The sequence below is a fragment of the Typopeltis vanoorti genome, chromosome 26 (assembly GCF_054136105.1).
Source record: "Typopeltis vanoorti isolate ZY-2024b chromosome 26, IOZ_Tvanoo_1.0, whole genome shotgun sequence".
Taxonomy (NCBI): Eukaryota; Metazoa; Arthropoda; class Arachnida; order Uropygi; family Thelyphonidae; genus Typopeltis; species Typopeltis vanoorti.
The window spans coordinates 18,687,669-18,714,178 of record NC_143574.1 but is presented as its reverse complement, the minus strand read 5'-3'; the positions used below and the strand labels follow the sequence as shown (position 1 = coordinate 18,714,178).

General features: G+C 33.9%; 1 protein-coding gene across 1 annotated transcript in view; it reads left to right on the top strand.

Moving 5' to 3' along the window:
- Positions 1-26,510, top strand: part of Atf6 (bZIP_ATF6 domain-containing protein ATf6) — a 244,734-nt gene that overhangs the window by 63,812 nt on the left and 154,412 nt on the right. Inside the window, exons 6-7 of the mRNA XM_090414984.1 lie at positions 7,638-7,715; positions 19,573-19,680. Coding sequence (XP_090271110.1) covers positions 7,638-7,715; positions 19,573-19,680 — 186 coding nt within the window. The remainder of the gene's footprint in view (positions 1-7,637; positions 7,716-19,572; positions 19,681-26,510) is intronic.

Below are 26,510 nucleotides of genomic sequence, written 5' to 3'. Positions count from 1 at the left end.
CCATGGGTCTAGTTTACAGTGTGCAGCAGAGTATGGTACTCCTGTCTGGCTCAATAGTTACCATGTCAATAAACTAGATGCTCAACTTAACTCCACTCTGCGTTTAATAATGGGTTGCATTAGGAGTACATCCTTACAATGGCTCTCCACTTTGAGCCATATTGCTCCTCTGGAACTGCAATGAGAGGAAGCCTTGCTTCGTGAATATAAAAGAATTTTAAATAACCAAAACCTCCCAATACATGAATTTATTCCAAATGCTCGTGGCTGGCTAAGTGGAGTTTGTAATTACATAAACATCTTCCAAAACCCATCTGGATTTGACCTGCCCAGGAATATATGGATGACAGCTAACAGGATTCGTACAGGCCATGGTGTATGTGGAGACTTACTTTCAAAGTGGGGTAAGATACCAAATCCCCATTGTTCCTGTGGAGCCGAGACCCAAACCATTTGCCATATAGTACAGGAATGTGAGCTGACGGCATAGCCAGGAGACTTTAAGAATATCTTTGACTTATCCCCAGAGGCAATCAGCTGGATTAAAAACCTAAATGTTAAAATATGATTAATCTTCTGTCTGATGCTTGTCATAAATTTCATATTTGTATTTGCCTGAATGTAGATGTTTTACTTTTTTTTTATTCCTATTATCATATATGTGTGTATCTTATCTATATGTATTTTATCTTATTTCTTTTAACCATGTGTACAAGCCATATGATAAATAAATAAATCATCTGCCATGCTGATATCAACAAATTATTAGTGATAAACAAATTATTAGTGATATCCATCTTACTTAGGAAGAACTAAATGTTTTCTCTACAAAAATAAAAATAAAGTCAATTTTACCATCACTCTCCTATTCTAATAGGAGAATGATGGTAAAACCTAAACAAACTTTTAGGTGATGTCATCAGGTGAGATGCATAATTCAGAAAGAAATAGGAATAAGTTATATAGGATATTTGGATTTTGAAAAGGCCTTTGATTAATTGTCACATGACAGGCTGTTAATTAAATTGGAACAGATGGGGTTGAATAGTAGATTACTGCACTTGATTGGTATCAACAAGTTTTGTATGGGGGCATGATATCCCAGAAGAGGAAAGTTACTAATTGTCTGTCCTAGTAGTCTGTTTTGAGGCTATTGTTGTTTAACTTGTATGTTAATGATACTGGGAAAGGTTTCAATGGTGATATGCAATTGGTAGATGATGCCAAGTTGGGAAGAACTATTAGAAATAGAACAGATGTTATATTCCTGCAAGAGGACTTGAATAGACTTGGTGAATGGGGTTGCCAGTTCAGTATTGAAAATTGCAAGATTTTAAAATTCAAAAAGCAAAGACAGGACCCAGAATTCAAGATTGATGGGAGATATCTTAGAGGAGGTGGAGTAGATGATAGATCTGAGGGTGACAGTGGATAGGGAACTAAAATTTCATAGGCATTTTCTAAAATTGTGAGGGTAAACAACCAGTTGTGGTAATCAGCAGAGAGCACTGATATATAGAAGTAAGGATGTTTTGATTCCATTGTATAAGACTTTAATCAGGCTGCATATAGATTACTGTGCACTGTTTTGTCACCTGCTTTTCAAAAAATATACAGAGATATTGGAAAGGATCCACAGACAGTTGACTAAGGTGGTTGCTGGTCTCTGAAGACAGGTTAAGGGATTTCAAATTGCAATGTCTAGTAGACAGGAAGGGAGGGGGGATGATGATTTGATACACGTAAGTTGGTAAAGGTTTTTACTAGATAAATAAAGGATTTCCATAGAATGGTTGAAGACAGGGGAGAACAAGAGGCCATCCCTGGAAGCTTTATAAAGAAGGGTGTAAGCATAGTGGGGAGGAGAGGGATGTGAGATCAGGTTTTATGCATGGAGAGTGGTGGATGATTGGAATGCATTGCCTCAGAGCATGGGGATAGTGAATGTATTTAAGGTATGGCATGATAAATTGTACATATGAGAGTGGGACCTCCTTCAATGATGTTTTTTTTTTTGACTCCATGGAGGTCTGAGAATAATAATAATTCATGCACATTTTTATGTTGAGAAATATGGTGTTAAGAGCATTAAAGCTTAAGTGCTGGGAGAAACTCATATTAGAGGGTTAATTGAGTGAAACAGCACTGAGAAAGGATTAAAATATTATTTGATTCTTCCATTATTTCATCTCAATCACTGAGACACAGGCAGAGAGTACAATATGAGACTTGTAACATGCCACAAAGACAACATACAACTAAGTGAAATGCATGGATGAAAGAATATTCCTAACTAGATGAGGCACCTGTTTGCAGCCTTCCCATATTTTGGGGAGGTTATGCTGATTTCTGAGAGCAGCTGCAGATTCCAAAAATCATCTTTCTCTTTTAAATTTACTGTGATGGAGCATGGTGGTCTTTTTCCAATTGATTCTATGAGTCATATCTAAAGCATGATTTGCAAGGCTCAATTGATCATAGTCATGACTGCAAATGTATTTTTGTGTTCTCCCATGTGGATGTTGGCTGATCTTCCTGTCTGTAAATAGTAGGCCATCTTGCAGGAACATGGCACTTTATATACTCCAGGCAGAGAGAGGGGAGGGAGTTGATCTTTAGTGGAACGTATAAGGTCAGCAGGGCCTTGAAAGCCATGCAGAGATTGTATTTCCTTAGAGACTGGCTATTTTTTCTGAAGTGCCTCAGACATAGGGGATGATGATATCATTACTAAAATCTTTCTGAAGAGAAGGTTGAGGAAATTGGCAAGGGGGAGGATGAGAGGAGAGAACCCATAGAGGTACCATATCTTCTATCTGTTTATAAATTTTGTGCTTCCAAGAAAAATATCCAGAATGGATTAACAAATAAAAAGAGATCAGTAATGTCAGGAGGAAAATCTTTATAAGTGATAAAGTTTCATTTAAGGGAATGTTGATGAACAGTGAGGTGATATCAAAGCTAACCAAAATATCTGTATTATTTTAACATTAAATTATCGAAGTTTTAAAATAGAATTTTTTACACAGGAAGTTGTATGACAAGTGCAGGAGGGAGTAAGAGAGTTTGCTGTTTTGTTAATATATAGCATGGGGAATTTGTAGCATCTACAGTAGTGAACAAATTAAGCTGAACAAGCTGAATTTTTGTGATGTGTTTAGTTCACTATTTTGGTTGAGTGTTGCATTTTTAACTGTTTCTACTATGTTTATTAATTAGTGTTTTGCATTTTTAATAATGTAAACATGTTGAGATTCGTAGAGTTTTATTCATTTTGTGTAGCTATAAAATGGATACATGTCCAAGAAAACCTTCACATGTACTCTTTCTCAGTACACATCCATGACTCAAAGACAAATTGCCAGTGAGTGCGGTGTTGGTTTGGGTAGTATTAATGCAAATTTAAAGAGGTTTAGGGAGGCAGGTACCTTTTCTCCTGACAGAAAAGGAAAATGGGGACGAAAAAGGAAAACTACATTTATTCAAGATCATTTACTAGTTAAGAAAAGCAAAATGAATCCAAGATTGTCTGCTGTAGACTTAAATAGAGACTTGGCAGCTAGTGTGATTAATGTTTTTGACATGACAGTCTATCAGAGATTGTTGGAAGCAGGAAGGATTGCCCACAGACCAAAAAATAAACAATTGTTGATGAAGGCTATACAGGAAAAGAGGCTCCACTCAGCAAAAGAGTACAAAGATTGTACTGTTGAGAAGTGGAAGGTCATATTCTCAGATGAAAGCCATTTCTTTGTCCAATGAGTGCAAGTACCCTATGTTCGTAAATTAGCAGCTGAGAAGACTTCTCTCAACCACTTTCAACAATCCCCTAAACACCCAGCTAAAAAAGATGTACTGGGGTTGTTTTACACATGACAGTCTGGGATCACTTATGCCTGTTGATGGTATGATGAAAAGTCATGAATATGTAAAAAAATATTGGGAAAAAGAGTGGTCCCACAGATTCAGAACAACAAACAACTCATCTTCTAACAGGATCTCGCTCCATGCCACACTTCAAAAAAAAAAAAAAAAAAAAGAAGTGAAGGAATTCCTCAAAAATCACAACATCTAATTGCTTCAGTGGGCAGATAATTCTGATATTAACCTAATAGAAATTTGTCGGCCATAGTGAAAAAGAGACTTGGAAAATTAAATTGTGATACAAAGGATATCTTAATACAATCCATTATAAAAGTGTGGTTTTGAGATGCAGAAATAAGAAAAATGTGTTCTATGTTAGTAGAGTCCATGCCAAAGCAAATTAGTGAACTTATTAGGAACAGAGTAGCACATATAAATTATTAGGTCAAGTTGGAGTTTAATTTTTGTACTTATTTTCTTGCGAAATTAAAATTTTTCTTTAAAACATGAGTGTTTGGATTAATTTGTTCGTTATGTGTGAGTGTTTGGATTAATTTGTACTGAAGAGTTTCAGTTTTTTTGTGATTTCAGAAAGCCACGAAGAAACATTTTTAAGCAGAGTTTACTATGGAAATCTGGGAAAAGACATAAGTATAATGAAAGTGATAAAATTATTAAAAAAACAAAACATGATTGATTTCAGTATAGACAGTGAATTGCTTGCTTCGGTTTGTCTTATTTATATCATTCATTCAACACTCACAACAATTTTACAAGACAAAAAATTGGTGATTATACTCATAATGAAGAATCTGTTCATCCTACAACTCATTTTTAGAAATAACTAGTCTAGTTATTTCTAAAAATGAGATATTTGAAGAAATTGAATGTTTTTTAATATTTTTTATTCAGAATCAAAATAGAACAAACCAGTGCTTGAGCACTGAATTCAAGATAAAGCTAGAAGTCCTTTTTCAGTACATTAAAATGCAATGGGAGAAACAGCAGATGATTCTGCTGATTTTAAGGCTTGTGCTTGGATGGCTTGCTAAATTAAAGAAAAGGATAAATATGAAAAAAGCTTTCTTCATCTGGCAAGTCTGCAAGTGCTTATGCTTATCTGATCATGATGCAGAGAATTTTCTTTGATGTCAAAAATTATTAAAAAGGAAAGCCACTATTCCCGTCAAATTTCAATGTTGATGAAACTAACCTTTTCTAGAAAAAAAATGTCATCAGACTTTTATTGCAACTGAGGAGACAAAAGTTCCAGAGTTTAAAATATCAAATTTAACCTTGCTACTTGATGAAATGCTTCGGGAGACTGTAAACTGAAGCTTCTTGCAGTTTACCACTCTGAAAACCCAAGGGGTTTCAAGGACATTGACAAGGCAACATTTTTGGTTATTTGGAGTTCTAATAAAAAAATCATAGGATATCTGTACTATGAATGGTTTTGTAAACCACTTTGTTCCAGCTATCAAAACATATTGCAGTGAGGATTATTTAGCATTTAATTTTTTTTTTTTTTTTTTGCTACTTGTTAATACACCAGGTCATTTCACAACATTAACCAACTTAAATATTAAATGTAAAAGTTCCATCATCTTACTGCAGCCTATGGACAAATGACTATAGCCTTCAGACATTTATGTTTTACAGTTAGCTAACCAGTAGTAGCTTCAGTACTGAGAACTGTGACCCTGAAAGACTTTAAAAAAAGATATGATATCTTAGAAGCAATCAAAACATTGATTATCATGAAAAATAAAGTCAACAACAATGAGTTGTTATTGGAGAAATTTGTGCCCACAGTTTGTTTCCAGTTCACAGGATTCTGAAGAAACTAAAGAGCAAATCACACAAAGTTGTAGAAATGGGATTCAGGTTGCACTTGAAAATGGATGTTTCAAATATAGAAGTTAATTGTATCTCATTCAGTTAAACTGACAGATGATGAAATGCAGAAGGAACTCAGAGAAGTTGCAGCAGATGACAATGAAAATAGTATGAATCTTCCTCAAAAGGTTTTGACAGTCAAACTTCTTGCAGATTTTTTAATCAAATTGAAGTAGCTTTAAAAGCACCACAAGATAATAACCCAAATGTTGAAAGAAGTTCTTCATGCTGCACAAGTTGGACTTTACAAACAAGTGCATGAAGAAATGAAAAAAAGAAAAAAGTCTCTTGAGACTTCCCTAATGAAAGTATATCTTATGAAAAAAGTAAATTCATCTTACAAACACATTTCAAGAAATGCTTTGTAAGTTAGGGATTTGCCTGTATTTGAAATCGTTACAAAAATTCTTCAAGCCACTCCAATTGTTATTTCACTTGATGTTTTTGTAGAAACACAGTGTGCTAAAAAAATGTGTTGAAATTATATATGTAATAAATAATAAATGTAATAAAATTTAAAGTTAATAGAATGAAATTTGGGATTTTGGTTGTACACAAGATATCCATGTAATTTTATTTTGGTTTTGATTTGATTATTTTTATTGGCAAAAATCTTTGAATTGATATTAATAATTCTGCACCAACTTGATGGTATTTAATGAAATTTGGTATTTGGATATTTACTGTGTTAATTTGTTGAGTAATTACAGGTTTTGTTTTTAATTGCAACTTTTTAGCGATAAAATTAGGGAAAGCGGTTATGTTTAGAGTACATAAGCGAAAAACAGGTCATAATTTAATCAAATACATTTACAACTTTCACACACACCCATTGGATTTTTGAAAAACTCCCGTCAATTATATTCTTTGATTAATGTTATGATATAATATTTCTTACAAAAACACCAGAAATATTTATCAATTAAAATTTCAATTCTGTATTACATGTAAACATTTATAAAACCTTTCACCTATACTTTATCTATAGATTACGAGCTGTAATTTTGGTTGTTAAAATCAGTCTTGAGTTCAAGATTGATTGATGAAAATTTAGTTACTTTTATTTATTTAATTTTTTTAATTATAATTCAGTTATTATTGGCAAAGCATTTTATAGTGATAATTTTTTCCTTTTTTTTTTTTTTTTTGATAATTGTACTATTTTGGCAATATTGTATTAAAAACGAGAATATTAGGAAAGAACTTGACATTGTCAAGTTCTTTCCTAATATTCTGCTAATGCATCCAGGAATGCATTAGCAGAACTAATCTCAGGTGGTATGGTCACTTAAACAGAATAGGCGAGGAAAGATTAGGAAAACAAGTGTTCTCTGCCAGGTTTGCAGGAAAATGACCCAGAGGAAGACCAAGATATAGGTGGATTGATATGGTAAAAAGTGCTTTACATGATAGAAATATAAGATCTGATAATGTTGGAGTCTTGATAAGTAACAGACTGATTTGGAGGAAAATTGTAACTAGGAAGTTAGTAATGTAAATTTTTTCATGTAGTACTATCATATTCTGTACATCCCTTAAGGATACATGGCAGGAATTTGATGATGATTCCTCCTTAGCTTGGTGAAATTTAATATAATTGGGTATTTAGAATCACTATTAAAATTTTGTTGGTTTTTCACTTGGACTATTTTAGTGACAAAATTGGATAGAACAAAAATATTTGCTGCATTAGTAAATGAATGGTGTTGCTATACATCTTAGAAGGCTTTTGAAATGTGCAATTTTATGATTGACTATGAAAATTTTCTAACTTGTCTTAAAGTAAGTTTTTCCATGTGGTAATTATATAGTATGTATGTTTTTAAGAGTGGAAAGACAAGAACATTTATTGCACTTATTTGATTCTTTTATAGATAAAAGCTTTGAAAAGACAGCAAAGGATGATCAAGAACAGAGAATCTGCTTGTCTTTCAAGAAAGAAGAAAAAAGAAGTATTTCATTTTATTGTTTATTGTACATGAGAGAAAGAGAATCAGTTTTTTTATGATAATTTGCACCATTTTTATAATAAAGAATTATCAATAATGCTTCTGATTATTTTAGAAATATAAGAATTTATCTAGATTTCATCTGATATTGATTCAGCAGTGATTTTTTTTTTCTTTGAATTAAGAGTTTTATATATATATATATATATAAAAATTAGGAAGTAATCTTTAAGATTCAGATTGAGTGATTCTGGTCAGTTCTGCATAGACTGCTTACTGAGTATTACATTTAATGGTGAAACAAATAAATATAGTCTGAATTATTGTAATACTCAGCATATTTGTGTCCATGTGACATCAGTATGTAATCACTCAGTTCCTATGCCTCCATAGCCCGGTTGGTTTTGATGATGACCTATGTTGGAAAGACCTAGGATCTAATCCTGTTTAGGATATGAAGAATTTTTATCAAAGGGTTTTCCCTCTGATAAACTGGTTAACTCACTGAAGGTGAGTTAACCAGTCTCATGCAGAGGTTAAGTTTTTTTTTTTATCTTCTAGAAAGTTGGATTTTTCATCCTACAAAACAGGCAAGCTGCCCAGAAGAACACATGAAACTGACAGTCATTATACATCATGCAAGTAGGATTAACTGCCCTCTCAGAGCATTAATCAGATTTCAAAGAAGTCAAGTTAGTTACTTAGTCATTACAGACCATTGAACCTAAAGATGGATAAAATCAAGTGATATGATTAATGCCGAGTCAAATCGATAGCAAAGGCAAAATAGTAAGGACATTGCTCTTTTGTTATATGTGAACTGTTAATTGATACTGATTAGCAGTTTTTCAGTTCATTATTAAGTGTTACAAATGAAATTTGATAGCTAATACTCTTGATTATAGACAAAAAAAAAAAAAATTATTTTCAAAATATTGAATACAAGTTGATTACTAAAACAGTAAAGTGTTTTGTAATATTTTTATGATGACTTGTTTCTCAAGTTTGCATACACTTCAGTTTAAACATTTTGGAGAATTTTTTATGGATTAAAAACAGAATTTGAAAATGTACTTCTTTCCACTCTTATATGTGACTTAAAAAAAACCTGCTGGATCCTACTTACAGTTTAAACACTAAGAGAATTTGTTGCAAGTTAGATAAAATAACCTGACAATGAATGAATGTTGAAAAAAAAACAGCTGAATGCATTTTGAATAAGGCTGAAAATTCACTTGTCTATGTTTACTCCTGTGGTAAGATAGTACTGATTTAAAAGGCTTTTTATTTCTACCATATTTATTAGCTCCATTTTTTCAAAGTTAGCTAAAATTCTCAAGAAATGAAATATATGTATATATATTGAATTCCTAAAAAATTTTGTTTCACAACAAACTGGCCTTATAAATAACCTACAGATATTATAGAATTATATTAAAGAAGACAGAAAAAATGTAACATAATTAACGTGAACTATTAATTGTGTTATTCTGGCATCTAATATATCTGTTATGGGGATAATCACCAGAAAATAATGACGATATTTTAAACAAAACAAAGACCATTGCAACATTTTTAACCAGCTGAAGCATTCTAATAAGCAGGGCTCCAGAAATTCACTCACCACAGGAGTAAACATAGACAAGAATTTTCAGCCTTATTCAAAATGCATTCAGCTGTTTTTTTTTCAACATTCATTCATTGTCAGGTTATTTGATCATGGGTGGCTGCTAATGAATTCATTAGAGAGGTTTTACTTCCGGAGAGTTGAAAATAAAACTTCTGGATCTGAAATCCTTAATTCAAACACTATAGTGTTCTCTTTTAAAGAATCGTTGAAACAATTACAATTTTAGTTGCTAGTTATCTTTATGTAAGCCAGCCATCTTCACTTTCTTCTCTCCTTTAATGTTCAGAACTTTATTTTTCTTTCTATATGGAAGACTGTTTGTGTTTTCTTAGTAATTAACAACTCAACCTGCAGTAACTTAATCCCCCTCCCCACAGTTGTTCTGTCGTCATTGTCATAAAATAACAGATGATAACTTTTAAACACTATTCTTCCTATATGAAAGACTTCATAAATATCTGCTTTCGAGTTTCAAAAATGTCCTTATTTCTCTTACAACAATATTTTAGGGTTATTTTTACATGCTCCATTACACAACTCACTTCCAGCTTTTGTTTCAGTCATGAAGTAATAAAATTAATGGCCATTATGTGTTATTTATGGTCTTTACTTGAAAACACTAAATTTCGTGCACTTCAGGTGTGAGAAAAAATATGTAAGTTTTTCATATCATATGCATTTATATTAAATTGCAGTTATCATTTCCAACAAATATTAATCAAATCAATGCATTCACTTAGTTTAATATTAAACTTAAATGTATATACACATGACATGTCATAAACAGTCTGTTCTTTGAAAAATTAATTTTACTTTTCTTACAACCTAATTTCATCAACAAAATAAACCGATAATTATAAACACAAAAATTGAAATTGACGCTATCTAATTAAATACTGCAATACATGTATATTTTATTCTTCGAACACCTTGCAAAAACAGGTCAAAGATCTGATCATGAGTGCATCATGAAAAATGTGTGGCTCCACATTGAGTGTCACCTACTTTCTTGTTTTCTTGAATTTTATTATGCATCTTCCCTATTAAATTATTGTTCATGGATAATTTATATAAACTCACCTTCATTTATGAACAATGCACAAAAGAGAACACAAACTGAGATATGTTATGGTATACATTTTAAACCTACCTTAAAGGAAAGCATATTTCTGTATATTGTCGAAAATTTATTTTTCACTTGGTTAAACTATAATAAATTTAGTTTAATCCTTTATCTAAGTGTGAGCAAACAAAGTTTGCTCCTGAAAATATCTTCAGGACTGGGGTAAGGTAGTACAACACCAGGCAACTCGTAGCAAAGGTGGACCAAGCTAGCACTTTCAACAGGTTCTACAGAAAATAATGGGAGATCAAGGAAGAACCAGAGGTCATCCCTGGAAACTGTATAAAGAGGGTGTGAGTTGGGGAGTGAGAAGCAGATTTTATTCATGCAGAGTTGTAAATGATTGGAATGCCTTGCCTGAAGAGTGTGGTGTCTGCAAGGAGTTTGAATGTGTTCAAGGCACGGAATGATGAGCTGTGTGTGATAAAAGGACCTCCCAGATGAGTCTTTGACTCCATGAGGTCTTGGATTAATAATAATAATAATATCATTATTGGCCTTAATTTAAAAAAAAAAAAATTGTTATTTGGATCAAACTTTCCCATATTTTTGACAAGGATAGGCATAATGCAAAGCATATATCCTTACGGGTATGTATAATGCTATGCATTATGGGAAGGTTCACTAACCCTGACCTCTGATTTTGGCTCCCACTGAAGAGACCTCAATAAAGGTCAAAACTAGTCTGGGTAGTGGCCCTTCCCTTAATACATAACATTATACATATCCGCAAGGAGATGTGTTTTGCATTATGGGAGATATTGAGGTGGGAGTGATGTAAACTTGCTCCACCTTTGTAGGCAATGTCTCTGTGGTGTTCTTCTAGACATAGGAGGATGGATTTTTCAGTTTGGCCATAGTATTGCTTCCCACAGTCGCACTTGATTTTGTACACTTCTGGGAATTGTAGATGGTTGTGAGCTTGTTTATACTATGGCCAAACTGAAAAATCCATCCTCCTACGTCTAGAAGAACACCACACAGACATTGCCTACAAAAGAACTAGAGCAAGTGCCCTGTCAAGCCATGTACTGTTTTCAGTAAACACAAATGATGAAGGCCGTCAACATGAGATAAACTGGACAACAACCTCAAACCTTCATATATGCCGTGACGAGGTGGAGCGATGCATAATCGAGTCTAAGGAAATTGTTATGGACCCTCATCACATAAATAATAACCTCAGCTATAATCTACCGGACTCTTTCAGCTCTGCTATCTGATATTGGCACACGTGTGAAATCAGATGCATGCAGCTGCTTAACAATAGAACTTCAACACGGACTGTTGCTACAGTTCAAAGCCAACTGATTTTATAATAGTCATTTTATAGTGATACGATGTTTCTTATAGTGTTTACTTGCTTTCTATGTTCCCACGCCTGAAGAAGTTGGACAATCTGATGAAACATGTTGCGTCTTGAATAAATTTAATTGTTATTCTAGTCTCGGTTATAGTCAGTATATATAAATATGAACATATCCCAGTCCCGAGTTAATACTACAAATTGCTATATATATATATGCATACATACATACATGCAATTAAAAATGGTTAATAGGAAAGATTAGCTGATTTAAAAAGTACCATCTCCCACAAAACTCTGCCATGGGATCCTTAGGGGTCTCATGCCAGTTCCAAGCCTAGATAAAGGAGGGTCGGTCAGATGAGTGTCGATGTTCTGGCTGTAAAAAAAAACATGATTGTTATCTGATGTTTATACAATCAACAGCTACAACATGCTGGCTCGGGTGTTGCCCAGATAAACAAGGCCCGTGATACCAGTCGAGTGGAGTTGGATCGAAAAGTGGGATACCGAAAGGAAACAGAAACTGAAACTAACAGAACTGTTATCAGTAGGAATGTGGAAATGCGGACACTCTGGATGTCAGGAAAATTAGAACTACTTCGTGAGGAAATGAAGATATCGGTGGGATATACTAGGATTGGCAGAGATGAGATAGACATCATCTGGAGAGATCAATGGATGCGAAGTAATATGGTCAGGACATGACATCATGCTACAAACCAGTTAATGAACAAATCATAGTAGCAAGATTTCGGGCAAAGCCATTCAACATATTAATAGTCCAGATATATGTACCCACATCTGACAGCACAGATGAGGATATTGACTTATTCTACAAAGATCTGACAGAGACAATAGAAACAATACCAAAGCAAGATGCGTTAATTATTGAAGGAGATTGGAATGCCAAAGTCAGAATAGATAATGATGGTTGGGATAGAGTCATGGGAAAATATGGTTTCGGAGGAAGAAATGAACGAGATGAAAAATTGTTAGAATTTGCTGTGGACCACGAGATGATGATCTGTAACACAAGATTCCAACAAAAGGGGTGTAGAAAATGGACGTGGCGATCAAATGATGGGTAAACCAAAAACATGATCGATATGATTACGATTAAAAGAAGATGGATAACATCGGTACAGCAATGTCGAACTTTTCAAGGAGTGGATGTAGACTCGGACCATAGTTTAGTGATTGCAAACATCAAGATGAAATTAAAAAAGAAATATAAACCCCAACATCAGAATAGAAGAGATACAGCACGAATAAGTGAAGCAGAAATAGGAAGAAGGTACAGAACAGTGTTAGAAGAGAAACTTAAAAGTGTGGAGAAAGAAAAAAAACTCAAGTGAAAAGAGAGTAATAAAGGTGGTAGAAGATGCAGTTGAAGAAACAGTACCAGAAGAAGAGAAGATCAAGAAGAAATGGATTACACAAGAAACACTGAAGTTAGTACAGGAGAAAAGAATGTTGAAGATAAGAAGGGATACATCAGAACAAATAGAAGAGCAATATAGAAGAAAGTGTAATGAGGTGAAAAAAGCAGTCAGAATGGATAAGATGAAATGGTCAGAAGCCCAATGCAACAATATAGAACAGTACTATGGAGAGCATAAAACAAGGGAGGTATACAAAATGATCAGAACCATTAATAGAAAGTGGCAACCAAAACAGACCACAATTAAAGATGAAAAAGGCAAAGTATTGATGAATAAAGAAAAAATTGTACAGCGGTGGACAAGATACTGTAGTGAGTTATATGAAGAAAAACTAGATTCAGATAGCATTGGGAAACTGACTTAAGAATTGAAGCAGATATCACCACCAGGTAATGAGCATGATATGGACATTTTAAGAGGAGAGGTAGAAAAAACAATAGGATGGCTAAAACACAACAAGAGTCCTGGTAACAATAACATTACTGGAGAAATGATTAAATATGGTGGTGAAAGTATGGTTACAGAAATGCACCAACTATGTAATATGGTATGGAAAGAAGGGAAAATGCCAGAGGAGTGGGTGAAATCAATATTAGTAACATTATACAAGAAAGGAAATATGCTAGAATGTAAAAATTATAGAACAATTGCCTTGATAAGTCACCTTGGTAAAGTGATGATCATATTGACAGAAAGATTGAGAACACAATTGGAAGCATACCTTGCAGATGAGCAAGCGGGATTTAGGAAGGATAGAACTACAATTCAACAGATTTTGACAATGAGGTTAATAGCAGAGAAAGCTAGGAGAAAAAACAAAAACATATATACTTGCTTTATATGTTTTTTGATTTTTGATTTTCAGAAAGCATTTGACAGTATTGACCAGAAAGTGACATTAGCAGTTCTGGAATCCTATGGAATTGATAAAAAAAAACTAATAGCTATATTAAAAGATGTTTATCAGAATGCAGTTGTAGCAGTTAGAATAGGTGATGATTTGGGGAAATGGTTTAAAACAAACAGAGGTAATCACCAAGCATTTTCATCACACATTTAGAAAGGGCAATGGATAAAATGAAAGAAGATGCCAAAGGAATATTTGTACACGGAATGAGAATTAATAATCTGAGATTTGCAGATGACATTGTTATTATTGAAGAAGACGAAAGAGAACTACAAAAAACACTGAAATTGTTAAATGAGGAATGGAAGAGATTTGGACTTGTTATGAACTTTGAAAAAATAAAGATGATGGTATTTGGTGAGAAGAACATGAAACAAAAGATACAAGTGGATGGAACTGATATAGAAAATGTAGAACAATTCACATATTTGGGAAGTAAACTGACATATGACTTGTATAAAAAAGAAATAAAGATCAGGATTGCAAAGGGAAGAACAAATCTGAAGGCCATGGATAACATCTGGAAAAGTAAAGTGATCAGTCTGCAAACAAAACGAAGAGTATTGGAAGCATGCTTCTTCAGTGGTGTACTGTACGGATCTGAAACGTAGGTAATAAATAAGGAATCAAGAAAAAGAATTTTGGCATTTGAAAGAACTTGTTACAGGAAGATTCTGAGAATAGGATGGGTACAGAAAATCACCATTGAAGAGCTCTATCAGAAGATACAACCAAAACAGAATCTAATGCAGAAGATTATAAAATGGAAGTTGCAATTATTTGGACGCATCTGTAGAATGAGTGAGGACTGGAAGATAAAGACATTTATGTTTGATATTTTGGATGGTTTAAACAGAAGAGGTAGACCATACAGAGAATGGATAGACGATATAAAAACTGGTGTGGAATGGGTGTACAAAAACTGTGACACTGTGCACTGGACAAAGAAAGGTGGAAGAAGGTAGTGAAACGGGCAGTGAGCCCATGGTTCGTGATGATGATGATGATCTCCCACAAAGGGGATAGACATAGACCATCAGATCTGTTTAAGTTAGGAGAGTGAAGTTTCACGTTTCTTTATAAAGCCATTCCATGAGGAACAGACTTTTGTGAAAGTCTCTTGTCTTGTTCCAATGAACTCTGTCTAGTGTTCATGGTATGCTCTGCAAGTTCGGACTGCTTAGGTTCAAGGTATTGATATAAGACTGGTGTTCTTCTAGCCGAATAAAAGCAGATCTTTCTGTTTGTCCGAAATAAAGTGGGAGATGGTACTTTTTAAATCAGCTAATCTTTCCTAACCTTTTTGATTGTATATATTATATATGTATAATTTATTTATTTATCTGTTTTTTAAATTAAGTTAGGAAATATTGACCTTTTTTAGTTATCTTACATTAGTTACTTAGGTGGCACTTTTTGGAATTGTCAGTTGTTGTTTAATTAGCTTTTTACATGTACTGAAGATGCCTGTGATACTCAGGTGAAAATTCTACTAATAAATAATATTTTATGTGAGTTAATTCTGTTATTATAATTTTAATTAATGTCTACTCACGGTATTTCCTTACTGAAGCAGAAATTATTCTGATATGAATATAATCATAATCCAGATTGAACTGAAATTTGAAACTGTCAAGATTAATATTATAAAAAAATTTTCTAATTTTTTAAGCATTAAAGTATTATCAGTGTCTTGAGGATCATCACACAATATTCCTTTAGGGAATGAGTAGTGTAACAACTAACAACACTTGATTCTTTAAATTAAACATATATTTAAGTTTAAATTGAATTTTTTTTAAAGTTAAATTGCTTGAATGACCTTAGTTCTTCTTTACTTGATAATCTTAAAAGATTAAAAAAGTAAACAGGAACATGGGGTTTAAAATTTAATGTGAACAAATGCAAGCATATGCAGTATGGTAAGAAGGTAGTATTAGATGGACATAAGTAGCAGTATTTAGAAAAAGTTATTGAGTATGGGAATATGTGTATTTTGATTGATAGAAAATTTAAGTTCAAGAATCATATTGTTAGGTAATTAAAGAAGCTTCACTTGTATAAAGGAATTTATGATACCATTATACAAGTCTCTAGTTAATTTAGTATTGCATTGTGGTTCCAACTTTACTCACCAAGATTATGTCATTAGAATCAAAGGTATTTGGAGAAGATTCACTAAGTTCATGTATCATGACAGTTATGAGAGATTGTTGATTATTTGGAAAAGAATTACATAGTTGTTATGATTGGAGAATCAAAATTTAGTTATGATGATTATCTAATTTAGCAGAAAAAAATAAAAGAATACGAATAATTTAAACTGTCCAGAAAAAACAACAACAACAAGAGAATTGAGAGAGAGAGAGGAAGAAATAAGCTATGCTTATTTTTATATAAATCTACACAAGCCAATATATATGTAGTGAATCTTGCATTACACACATCAGTTTGGCCACAGTGGTGATTACTCAGTATATGATTAGTTGCTGTTTTTTTCCTTCACTCCTTAATTTTTAATAGGTCACAGAATGATTTTTTCCTCTAAGTGGTCCAGTTTTTTCTTATAAACATAAAATCAACCTTGAACATGTTTGGTAGTAGTTACATATACTGTCCAGGTATAAATATAAATTTTCATAATTTGTGATGTTCATGCCATTGTTACTCTAAATAGATTTAAAGCCTACTTGTGGAAAGCAAATAATAACTAATGATTCCCTCACCTCGTGGTCTGAGTTGTCTCACATAATAATCATTATTGGATTATTGGGGGGGGGTGTATAAAAATCAGAACTCACTTCTCTGATTTAAAACTTATTATTCTCTGAAAAATACAAAGAATATTAAGAAAAATGAAGGGGGAAGGAAAGAGAAGGAATTGCTTCAAAGTTAAAACCTAGTAGACCTCCATATTTTTCTTAAGAGCAGAAAATTAACCTGTGTTTTGATCCAGTGTCCAATCTTCATCTCCCTGGGATGCACTTCATATTATGCACCCATTATTATTAAGAGACCTCCAGGAAGTCACAGACTCATCAAGGGAGACTACATACTACACATGCCAACCATAATGCTTGTTCTTGAATTCATTGACACTGCTTGCATGCACAACATCCAATGGCAGTCCATTCCATTCATGCACCACTCTATGAGAGAAAAATCTATGTCTTACCACGTTCTTAGCAGTGTTCATTCTCAGCTTCCAAGGATGCCCTCTTGTTCTTTCCCTATCCTCCATAAAATAAAAAATTCCATTAACTAAAATCCTGTATGACCCTTTTCAGAAGTTTGTAAGTCTCAATCATATCACTCCTATTTGCTAATGTCTGCAGTCTACAAATTCCCCATCTGTTTTTTTCATAATCAGTATCACAACAGAAACCAGGACCTGCACACAATAGTCCAAGTGAGGTCTTATCAAGGCCTTGTAAAGAGGCAAAATTATATCCTTATCTTTACATGTCAAAGTGCATTTCAGCATTGCAATTATCTTTTGAGTTGTATTTGCAATCTTTGCTACATGGCCCATGAATTTCAACTTTCTATCTACTAACACTCCACGATCCCTAGCCTGATCAGCTTCTTCTAGCATAATCCCATCAATATAATATGACATTGGATATCTAATCATGCCAAAGTGCATGACTTTATACTTACTAACATTGAACTGATATCCATTTTCCCATGCCCACAATTTCAGCATATTCAAATCATTCTGTATATCAGTAGCATTCCTGATTACCCTTCCTATTTTTGCAACATCAGCAAATAGCTGTATGTCACCTGTCAAGTCTTTCCTGGTGTTATTAATATACAGATTGAATAATAGTGGACCAAGGACTAATCCTTATGGTGCTCCACTGGTTATTTTATTTATTTTTTTTTTTTTATTAATCTTTGTACTGGTTACTGGCAGTACTACCCTTACATCACGTCCAGACATCTCATCCCGACTTGATATATATAGGCCTAAGCCTTTGCAAGTGTTTTACCCTATGCTTGTTCTAGTTATCATTGTAGTCATTCGCTGGTGGCAACGCCATGCCACCAGTGTGCCCTGTAGGGCCCTAAAGGAAAGAACTTTTATATCCTTCTGCATAAGCCCAAGCTGTTTTAAGTCCATATAACTGTCTGTACTCCATACCATGTAAAGAGATGGTGGTGCTGGTAAACCTCGGGGTTGCCCCATATTCCTCCCTTATCTTACTAACTAGATCTTGGTTATTTTTATAATAATTTACTTTATTATTATGGCTATAGGCTAGTGGTGCCCTGTTCCCACCACCTGGGCATCAACAACCCAAATGTCACCATCTCTTTTAATCACTAAGTCTGGCTTATGCAAACCTGCAGAGGTCCTATAATGTGGTTCCACCACGGTCACCCAACCTTTGTTCTTAAAGCAGTTGTTCAGAATGGAGACCACTGTGTCATGCCTTCGCACGCGGACCCCATGGGTGCGGAAGCAACACTGGGCTATATTAGACAATGTCTCACTGTAGTGGCAGCCAGCCCTACAGTTTGAGTCATCACTATGTCATCGAGCTGTTCAGACTCGAGTGGGCAGGGCATTGATCCTCGTCCTAATAAGGTCAATATACTCAAACCCAGGGAGGAGTCTGGTGCCATCCCTTACCCAGTCATGCTGGGGAGGCACCAGATATGACTTTTAAAGAAGCACCATCTACAGAACAGTGCAGCAGAGATGCCCACCTCTTGTGTTCTGCAGCTGACTCAATTAAGGTACCCTGATAATGGGACCAGCCTTTAGCCCGCCTAAAGTCTTCTTGTATCAACGGGCTATAGAAAGCCTCTCTGCAGATAGGGGAAGAAGATAGTTCTAAATTTGCGATTCTGGACAGCCGCAGGCATGGGATCAGCCATCTAAGTGATGGAACCCCTGAGTCCCTAAGTGATGGAACCCCTGAATATTTTATCACCGTTAGTATTTTTACGGTAGCATAATGTATAAAATATATTCTAAGCTGAAACTATCATGGTATTTGTGTCTCTAAGCAAGGATTGAAATTCTTAAATGCGTAAATGTTTTTTAATAATTTAAATACATTTTATTTTTATTATTTTTTTTTGTAAGTGCTTTTATTAGCAATTTCTTTACTCTTTAGAATTTATAGGGCTCTGCTTTTTATTAAATACATTTATTTTTTATTTAAATACCCTTGTTTAATCTAGTCATGAAGATATTTCATGTGCAAAAGTAAAATGATTAAAATGCTTGGATAAATGATTAAAATGAATCTAATGTAATGTTTTAATGTCATTTGCATATAAATTTAAATAAACAATTAAAAAATTGTTTTTAAAATTGTTTTCCCTGAGTGGAATATTCTAGGTTACTTTGAATAGCATGTGGTTATTTCAAAAATTCTATAGCTGGAAATGTAATTCATTCATTATTTTCATTAACTGCTCTTGTCTTTTGTAGTATCTACAGAAGCTGGAATTTGAAGTGAAAGATCTAGTGAATGAAAACTGCAGACTAAAAATTGAAAATGATCACCTACGACAAAAATTAACAGAACTGGAAACAGAAGTATGTTATTCTTAAATTTTTAAATAAGATAGTGTGTGTGTGTAATGATCCTCCAAAAGTTTGCTACTTATGATTTAGAGAGTTGTATTAATACCAGTAGTCATGGTATTGATTTGTGTTAATCATGTTAAAATTCTAAATCCTTCTGTTAATTTTGATTATTCCAATTGCCTAAAAGTTATTATATTTTAGCAATTATATATCCTATTTTGTAGTTTCATTCCTCTATTTTTAACTATAAATATTTTTCTATTTCTAATAAAGCCAGATTTAAAAGGAATATGCAGTTTGTTTTCTTAAAATTAGTAGATGGGATTTTTTAAATTCTCAGGTTTTTTTTTTTTTTTTCGTTTTTTGTTGCTCCCTAAATAATTTTTGTTAAATGTAAACCTCTAGTACATTTGTACTGTGGGTGTGCTATTTATACTGTAAGCTATTTATTTATTTATTTTATTAATTTTCTGTTTATTTATTTATATTCACTTAATTGAGAAACCCTACTCTAGAGACCAAACCTGGAACTTTTTCAAGCTATTTCAGCCTCCAGTAATCAGGCAGTTGTCACATACCAACTGATGAAATTTGCATATCACCTGAAGGTAATCATCCATCCCCATGGCAGCATTTGAACCAGCAACCAGTTGGTTGGAGAGCAGATATGTTAACCACTCATCCAACTTCCTCTGCATTTGAAAAATTAGGCTTTCTCTTTTGTTTGAGGTATTACTTTAACTCCAAACAGCTCCTAACCCAATACAAGTCACAAATCCACTCGATCATGGAATACTGCTCTGATATCTGGGATGGTGCCCCTAAGAAAATACTGGATTCTTATAGAAGAAAGTTAGATTGATCAAAAGACACCCCCCCTCTCTCTCTCGCTAATATGCTCCACGCATTTAGTCTCTGCGGCCTGCATCTTCTATAAATACTTCTATGGCTGCTGTTCATCAGAATTAGCATCACCTTTTAAATCCATCCAAATGCATGCAGCGGCTAACCAACACCCTCTCACAGTTCAACTTCAAACCCACAGAATAAACTTCTCGTCTTCATCGTTTATCCTTTCCACTGTTACCCTCTGGAACAGTCTTCCACCACATTTTTCCCAAGGAATACGACTCAGCTTTTCAAGTCAAATGTGAATAAGTTCCTTATTGTCCATCCACAATAATAAACAAGTTGGAGAGAATTTTGCATCAACAATTGGTCTCAACGGCAAGTTTTATTTACGCAGTTAAGGAATTCCATATATTCTAGGTATAAGAGAATGTCTACATTCCAATCTTTTTTTTTTTTTTTTTTTTTTTTTTTTTTTTTTTTTTTTTTTTTTTTGTTGTTGTTGTTTCTTCAGACTAATTCAGCATATTTTTTTTATTAAATTATTGGTTTTATTACCAATAATTTTAGCTGGAATTTAATAAAATTCCAGCCTCTTGAATGGGTTCTCTATTAAAAAAAAAAAAAAAAGACTCTCATGCCCAATTGAATATTTTCACTCTCTGTGGAAGAACTGAGTTCTGTTTATTCCCTGACTCATACAACCTTGCAAGCTTTCTTCCCCTCCTTAACCAGAATAATTTAAGAAACATCTGCCCAGGTGTGTAACTAATTAGACAGTTCAATCATTTTAGAATTGCCATTTTCCAATATTAAACCACTCACAAAGAAGTCAAAAATGGAATTGTTTTAATTCGACTAATTTCATGAAAAAACTTTGTTTTGCTTCATCAGGAAATAGCACGAATAAATTATAAAACTACAAGTAAAGTAATAACAGTTAACATTTCTAATGAAGAATATTTGAAAGCATTTAAACAATGGAAAGTGTGCATATGCTGTTATGCTGGCTGCTAGTTCGTGGATAGTGTACTGCTGACGGATGCAAGTGTGTCATGATGGATTAAGAAAGAACAGGTTTAATGTAAAATCATCCCTTGCTTTTTGTTACACTATAGAGGATTTCATCACTTCAACTGATTCTTTGAATGCTCTTGAGTAAAAGCAATAATCAATATGGAGCATTTCAGATCATTCTATTAGATGTTTTGTATCTGTGGTATGTACTTCCAACCTCGATTTGTGCTTTCTTTCATTCTCAATCTCCTTGATGTGTTTCAACCCCATATCTCCCCAGATCTGTTGAGCTGCTTTTGTCAACTTTCAGTATTACAGTATTTTTCTCCTTTTTAATGTTTTTAATGCCTTTAATTTTACTTTTATGATATTATTTTTATTATTTACTGAAAGTTGACAAGGGCAACTCAGCATTCATTTTGAACTCCACAGAATATGTGGAAAAGATGAAATCACTTCTAGAGGACACAAACATCTATGGAAAGTTAGAACAAGATCCCATGGGATATTTCTATAATAAAACCAATAAGTTAATAAAAAATATTCTGAATTGGTCTGAAGAGGGAAAAAAAAAAATGCCTGGAATCTAGACATCCTCTTGTACCTATAATATATGGAGTCCCTAAACTGCATAAACAAAACTTGCCATTGAGACCAATTGTTGATGTAAGATTCTCTCCAATTTCTTTATTATCTAAATATCTGACAAACCTACTCAAACCTTGCATCAGGCAAGCATCTTATGTTAAGAACACAGTACACTTCATAGAATTTAAACATATATGGTTGCATAAAACTTTAATTATCAGAGATTCTACTTGATATCCTAGACCACCTACAAATGGCCATAGAGGGTGCACCATCCAGATAGGACTTTAGAGTCGCGTTTCACTTAGTATTGTATTGTATTGTATTTGAGTGTGTATTACAAAAGTTATTTGTAATTCCTGAAGATGTCTCAGTGACTGACATGAGATATTGGAAACATTAAAATTAGTTTTAATCCTTTCTTAGTGCTGTAAATATTCCATTAAACCTTCAACATAAGAATATGGCTATTTTGCATCATTTGGTGACAGTGATCATGCCATACATTCATAGGAAGTAGCTAATTATGCAGATATTCCAATTAGGACAAGTTACATGCTGAACTACAAAGCTGGACATTATGACCAACTTGGAGAATAATATCTTGGGTCAAATGGTATCAGTTGCTGAATGGGAAAGATATCAGATATCAGCAATGCATAGGAATCTTTGAAAAAGTGCTTAAATGAGGCAATATCTGAATGTATCCCTAGAGTTTGAAGAATAAACAGGGTGGGAGTGAAATGGATTAGTAACTCTATTAAATAAGAGATCTATATGATGATGATGATGTGGAATGAATATCATTTGAATAACAGTGAGAAGAGTTATGAAATATATAAAGCAGTCCAGACAAGTTCCAAGTATTGTGCGGAAAGCTAAATTGGAGTATGAAAAGAAATTGTATATGCAGGTTAAAAAGCAATCCAAAAGAATTTTTTCATTACACTGCAAGTAAAAGATAGAATTAATGTTGAAGAATAACTTTATTGAATGCTGTGGTGTCAGAAGATTGTTCAATTATGAATGTTCACTTTGCTAAGAGTTCCTTCCTAATGTCTTCAATATTAATATGATTTTGTTATTGATGCCATCTATTCAGGCCTGTGATTTTTCTCATATCTCATCATCATCATCAAATTCCTGCCATGTACCCACAAGGGGTGTACAGGATATGAGAGTACTACATGAAAAAATTATATCATTACTAACTTCCTATCTATAATTTTCCTCCAAATCAGTCTGTTACTTGTCAAGACTCCAACATTATCAGATCCTATATTTCTATTGTCTAAGGCACTTTGTACCGTATCAATCCACCTATATCTTGGTCTTCCTCTGGGTCGTTTTCCTGCCAACCTGGCAGAGAACACTTGTTTTGCTAATCTTTCCTCGCCCATTCTGTTTAGGTGACCATACCACCTGAGATTAGCTCTGCTAACGCATTCCTGGATGTAGACAATGTCAAGTTCTTTCCTAATATCCTCATTTTTAATATGATATTGCCATTGATGCCATCTGTTCAAGGCTCTAATCTTTCTCAGGACTCTCATATCTGCGGTCTCTAGTCTTTGGTCAAGTTTTTTACTTCTGACCCAGCTCTCAGATCCATAAGTTAAAACTGGTTTGAACACTGTCTTGTATACAGCTAATTTAGTGTTCCGACTAATTTCTCTCTTATTCCATATGAATTTATTCGATTGACTTCCCACCATACCAGCTTTGCTGATTCTGTTGTCTATTTCTATATTTAATTTACCATCTTCAGTAAAAATCGTGCCTAAGTAGCTGAAATGTTTTACTTGTTCCACAGGTTCTCCATTCACGACACAGTTGACATTTTCAATGATTCTGCCTATTTTCATTGTCTTTGTCTTTTTATTGCTGACCTTCATACCATATCTATTACAACAGCTATTCAATTTAGTCAGAGAATCTTGCAGACTTGTAGCGGATTTATTTAGAAGTATAACATCATCTGCATAAAGCAAAGAGCTGACATTAACATCTCCAATTTTGATATCATGTTTAATACCACTTTCCTTCATAATGTGATCCATATAGATAATGAATAACAGAGGGGATAATGTACATCCTTGTCTCACACCATATTTAACATTAAACCATCTTCCTGTACTTCCTTTAATTCTAACTGCTGACTTACAACTCAAATAAAGACTAAGTATTGCTTGATATAATGCCCCACTGACACCATATAACTGCAGCATATTGAATAGCTTCTCTCTCTTGGTACCTTGTCATGTGCCTTCTCCAAATCGACAAAACTTAAATACAGATCTTTGTTATATTCCCATGTTTTCTCGACTATTTGTCGTAAAGTGAAGGTCTGATCCTGACAGCCTCTGTTGGCCTGAATCCAGCTTGTTCTTCACCAGGCTTTTCTTCCACAATTCTTCTCAACCGTTTCTCAAGTATACTTGCATAGATTTTGCCATGAACACTCAATAGGGAAATACCTCTGTAATTCTCATATTCAGTTTTATTTCCCTTTTTATATATGGGTACTATGAGAGCTCTACTGCAATCATCGGGAATTCTTCCCTCTGTCCAGGCTTTCTGAACTATGCAGTGCAGCCACTGTAAGACTCTTATACCACCATACTTCAGCATTTCTGGTCGAATATCATCTACTCTAGCTGCCTTTCCACATTTCAAGCCTTTGATGGCTTTTTCTACTTCAAGTATGGATATGTATTCCTGCCTGCATGCCTGGTCAGCGTTTTTTACCACTGTGCTGTCATCACTGCTTGCTTCATTTAGCAGTTTTTCAAAGTAATTACTCCATACTTCAATAATATCTTTTATTCCAGTTTTTATGTCACCTTTATTATCTCTCACTCATTTTACAGCACTCTTTCCTCCATTCCTAAGCTTCTTCAACAACCTCCAGAATATTTTGCCACCTTCTTGATATTTATTTTCTATATTCTTGCCAAAGTCCTCCCATGACTTTTGTTTAGCTAGTTTTACACAGTGTTTAGCATTCTTGCATTTGTCTCTATATTCTCTAAGAGCACAAGCTGACTTATTTGACAGGAACTTTTGATATGCTTTCTTGTTTTCCTTCACTGCCTCTTTAACTTCCTGTGTCCACCTGATTTTTCTATCCTTGCAGACAACCTCACCACATGCCTCTCTGGCTGAATCAATCAGTGTTTTCTTGAAGGCTTGCCACTGAATCTCCAAGGTTTGGTTCCTGTTCTCAAACTCTTTCATTTTTAATTCAATAATCTTTGTGTATTTTAGTCTACAGTTCACATCTGAGAGCTGCTCAACTTTTATTCGCTTTAAAACTTTCTTACATGTTATTCTTTTCAATATGAAATTCAATTTTATCCTGCTCAAGACTAAATAGTGATCACTTCCAATTTCAAATCCTCTGTACACTCTGCTGTCCTGCACCAGGGAGAAAACATCACTATCAACAATAACATAGTCAGTGAGACTTTTCTTATTCCTAGCCTCTTCTCTCCATGTGAATTTGTGCACATTTTTATGTTGGAACATGGTGTTAGTAATAACCAGTCCATGTCCTGAGCAGAAATCCAACAGATATTTGCCATTATTATTAGCTTTGCTCTTTTCTCCAAATTTTTCCAAAATATTTTTGTATGTCTCACAATCATTTCCTACTCTGCTATTTAGATCTAAAGCCTCAAAAAATTCCTTCACTTCTACCTTAGTAGAACCTTCTGTGGGACCATAGGCACAAATAAGTCTCATTGTCCAGTTCCCCATTCTCATATTTGCCCACATTACTCTACTTGAGATTGACTGCCATTCAAGAAGATTAGCCTATTTGGTGTTGAATACTATGGCTACTCCTTCTTTTCCTTGATTGTCATTGCCTGAATATAACATTTTGAATTTATTGCTCAGAAAGATCTCACTAGTTTTTGTCTTTTTTGTTTCAGTCACCCCTATATCTCTGGTTGCTAATGTTTGATCAAGTGCTTTATTTCTAACTCAGCTCTCAGATCCATAACTTAGAACTGGTTTGAACACTGCCTTGTATACTGCTAATTTGGTGGCTTGGCTAATTTCTTTCTTATTACGTATACATTTATTTAGTTGGCTCCCCATACCAATCTTGCTTATTTTGTTGTCTATTTCCAAATTTAATTTCCAATCTTCACTAAAAATTTTGCCTAAATAGCCAAAATATTTTACTTCTGTTCTATATGTTCTCCATTGAGAATGCAGCTGAAGTTTTCTGTGTTACTGCCTATTTCCACAGTTTCATTCTTTTTTATTGCTGATTTTCATGCCAAATTTGTTACAGCTGTAATTCAATTTAGAGAATCTAGACACTTGCATTGGATGTGTTTAGGAGTACATCATCATCTGTGTAAAACAAAGAGCTA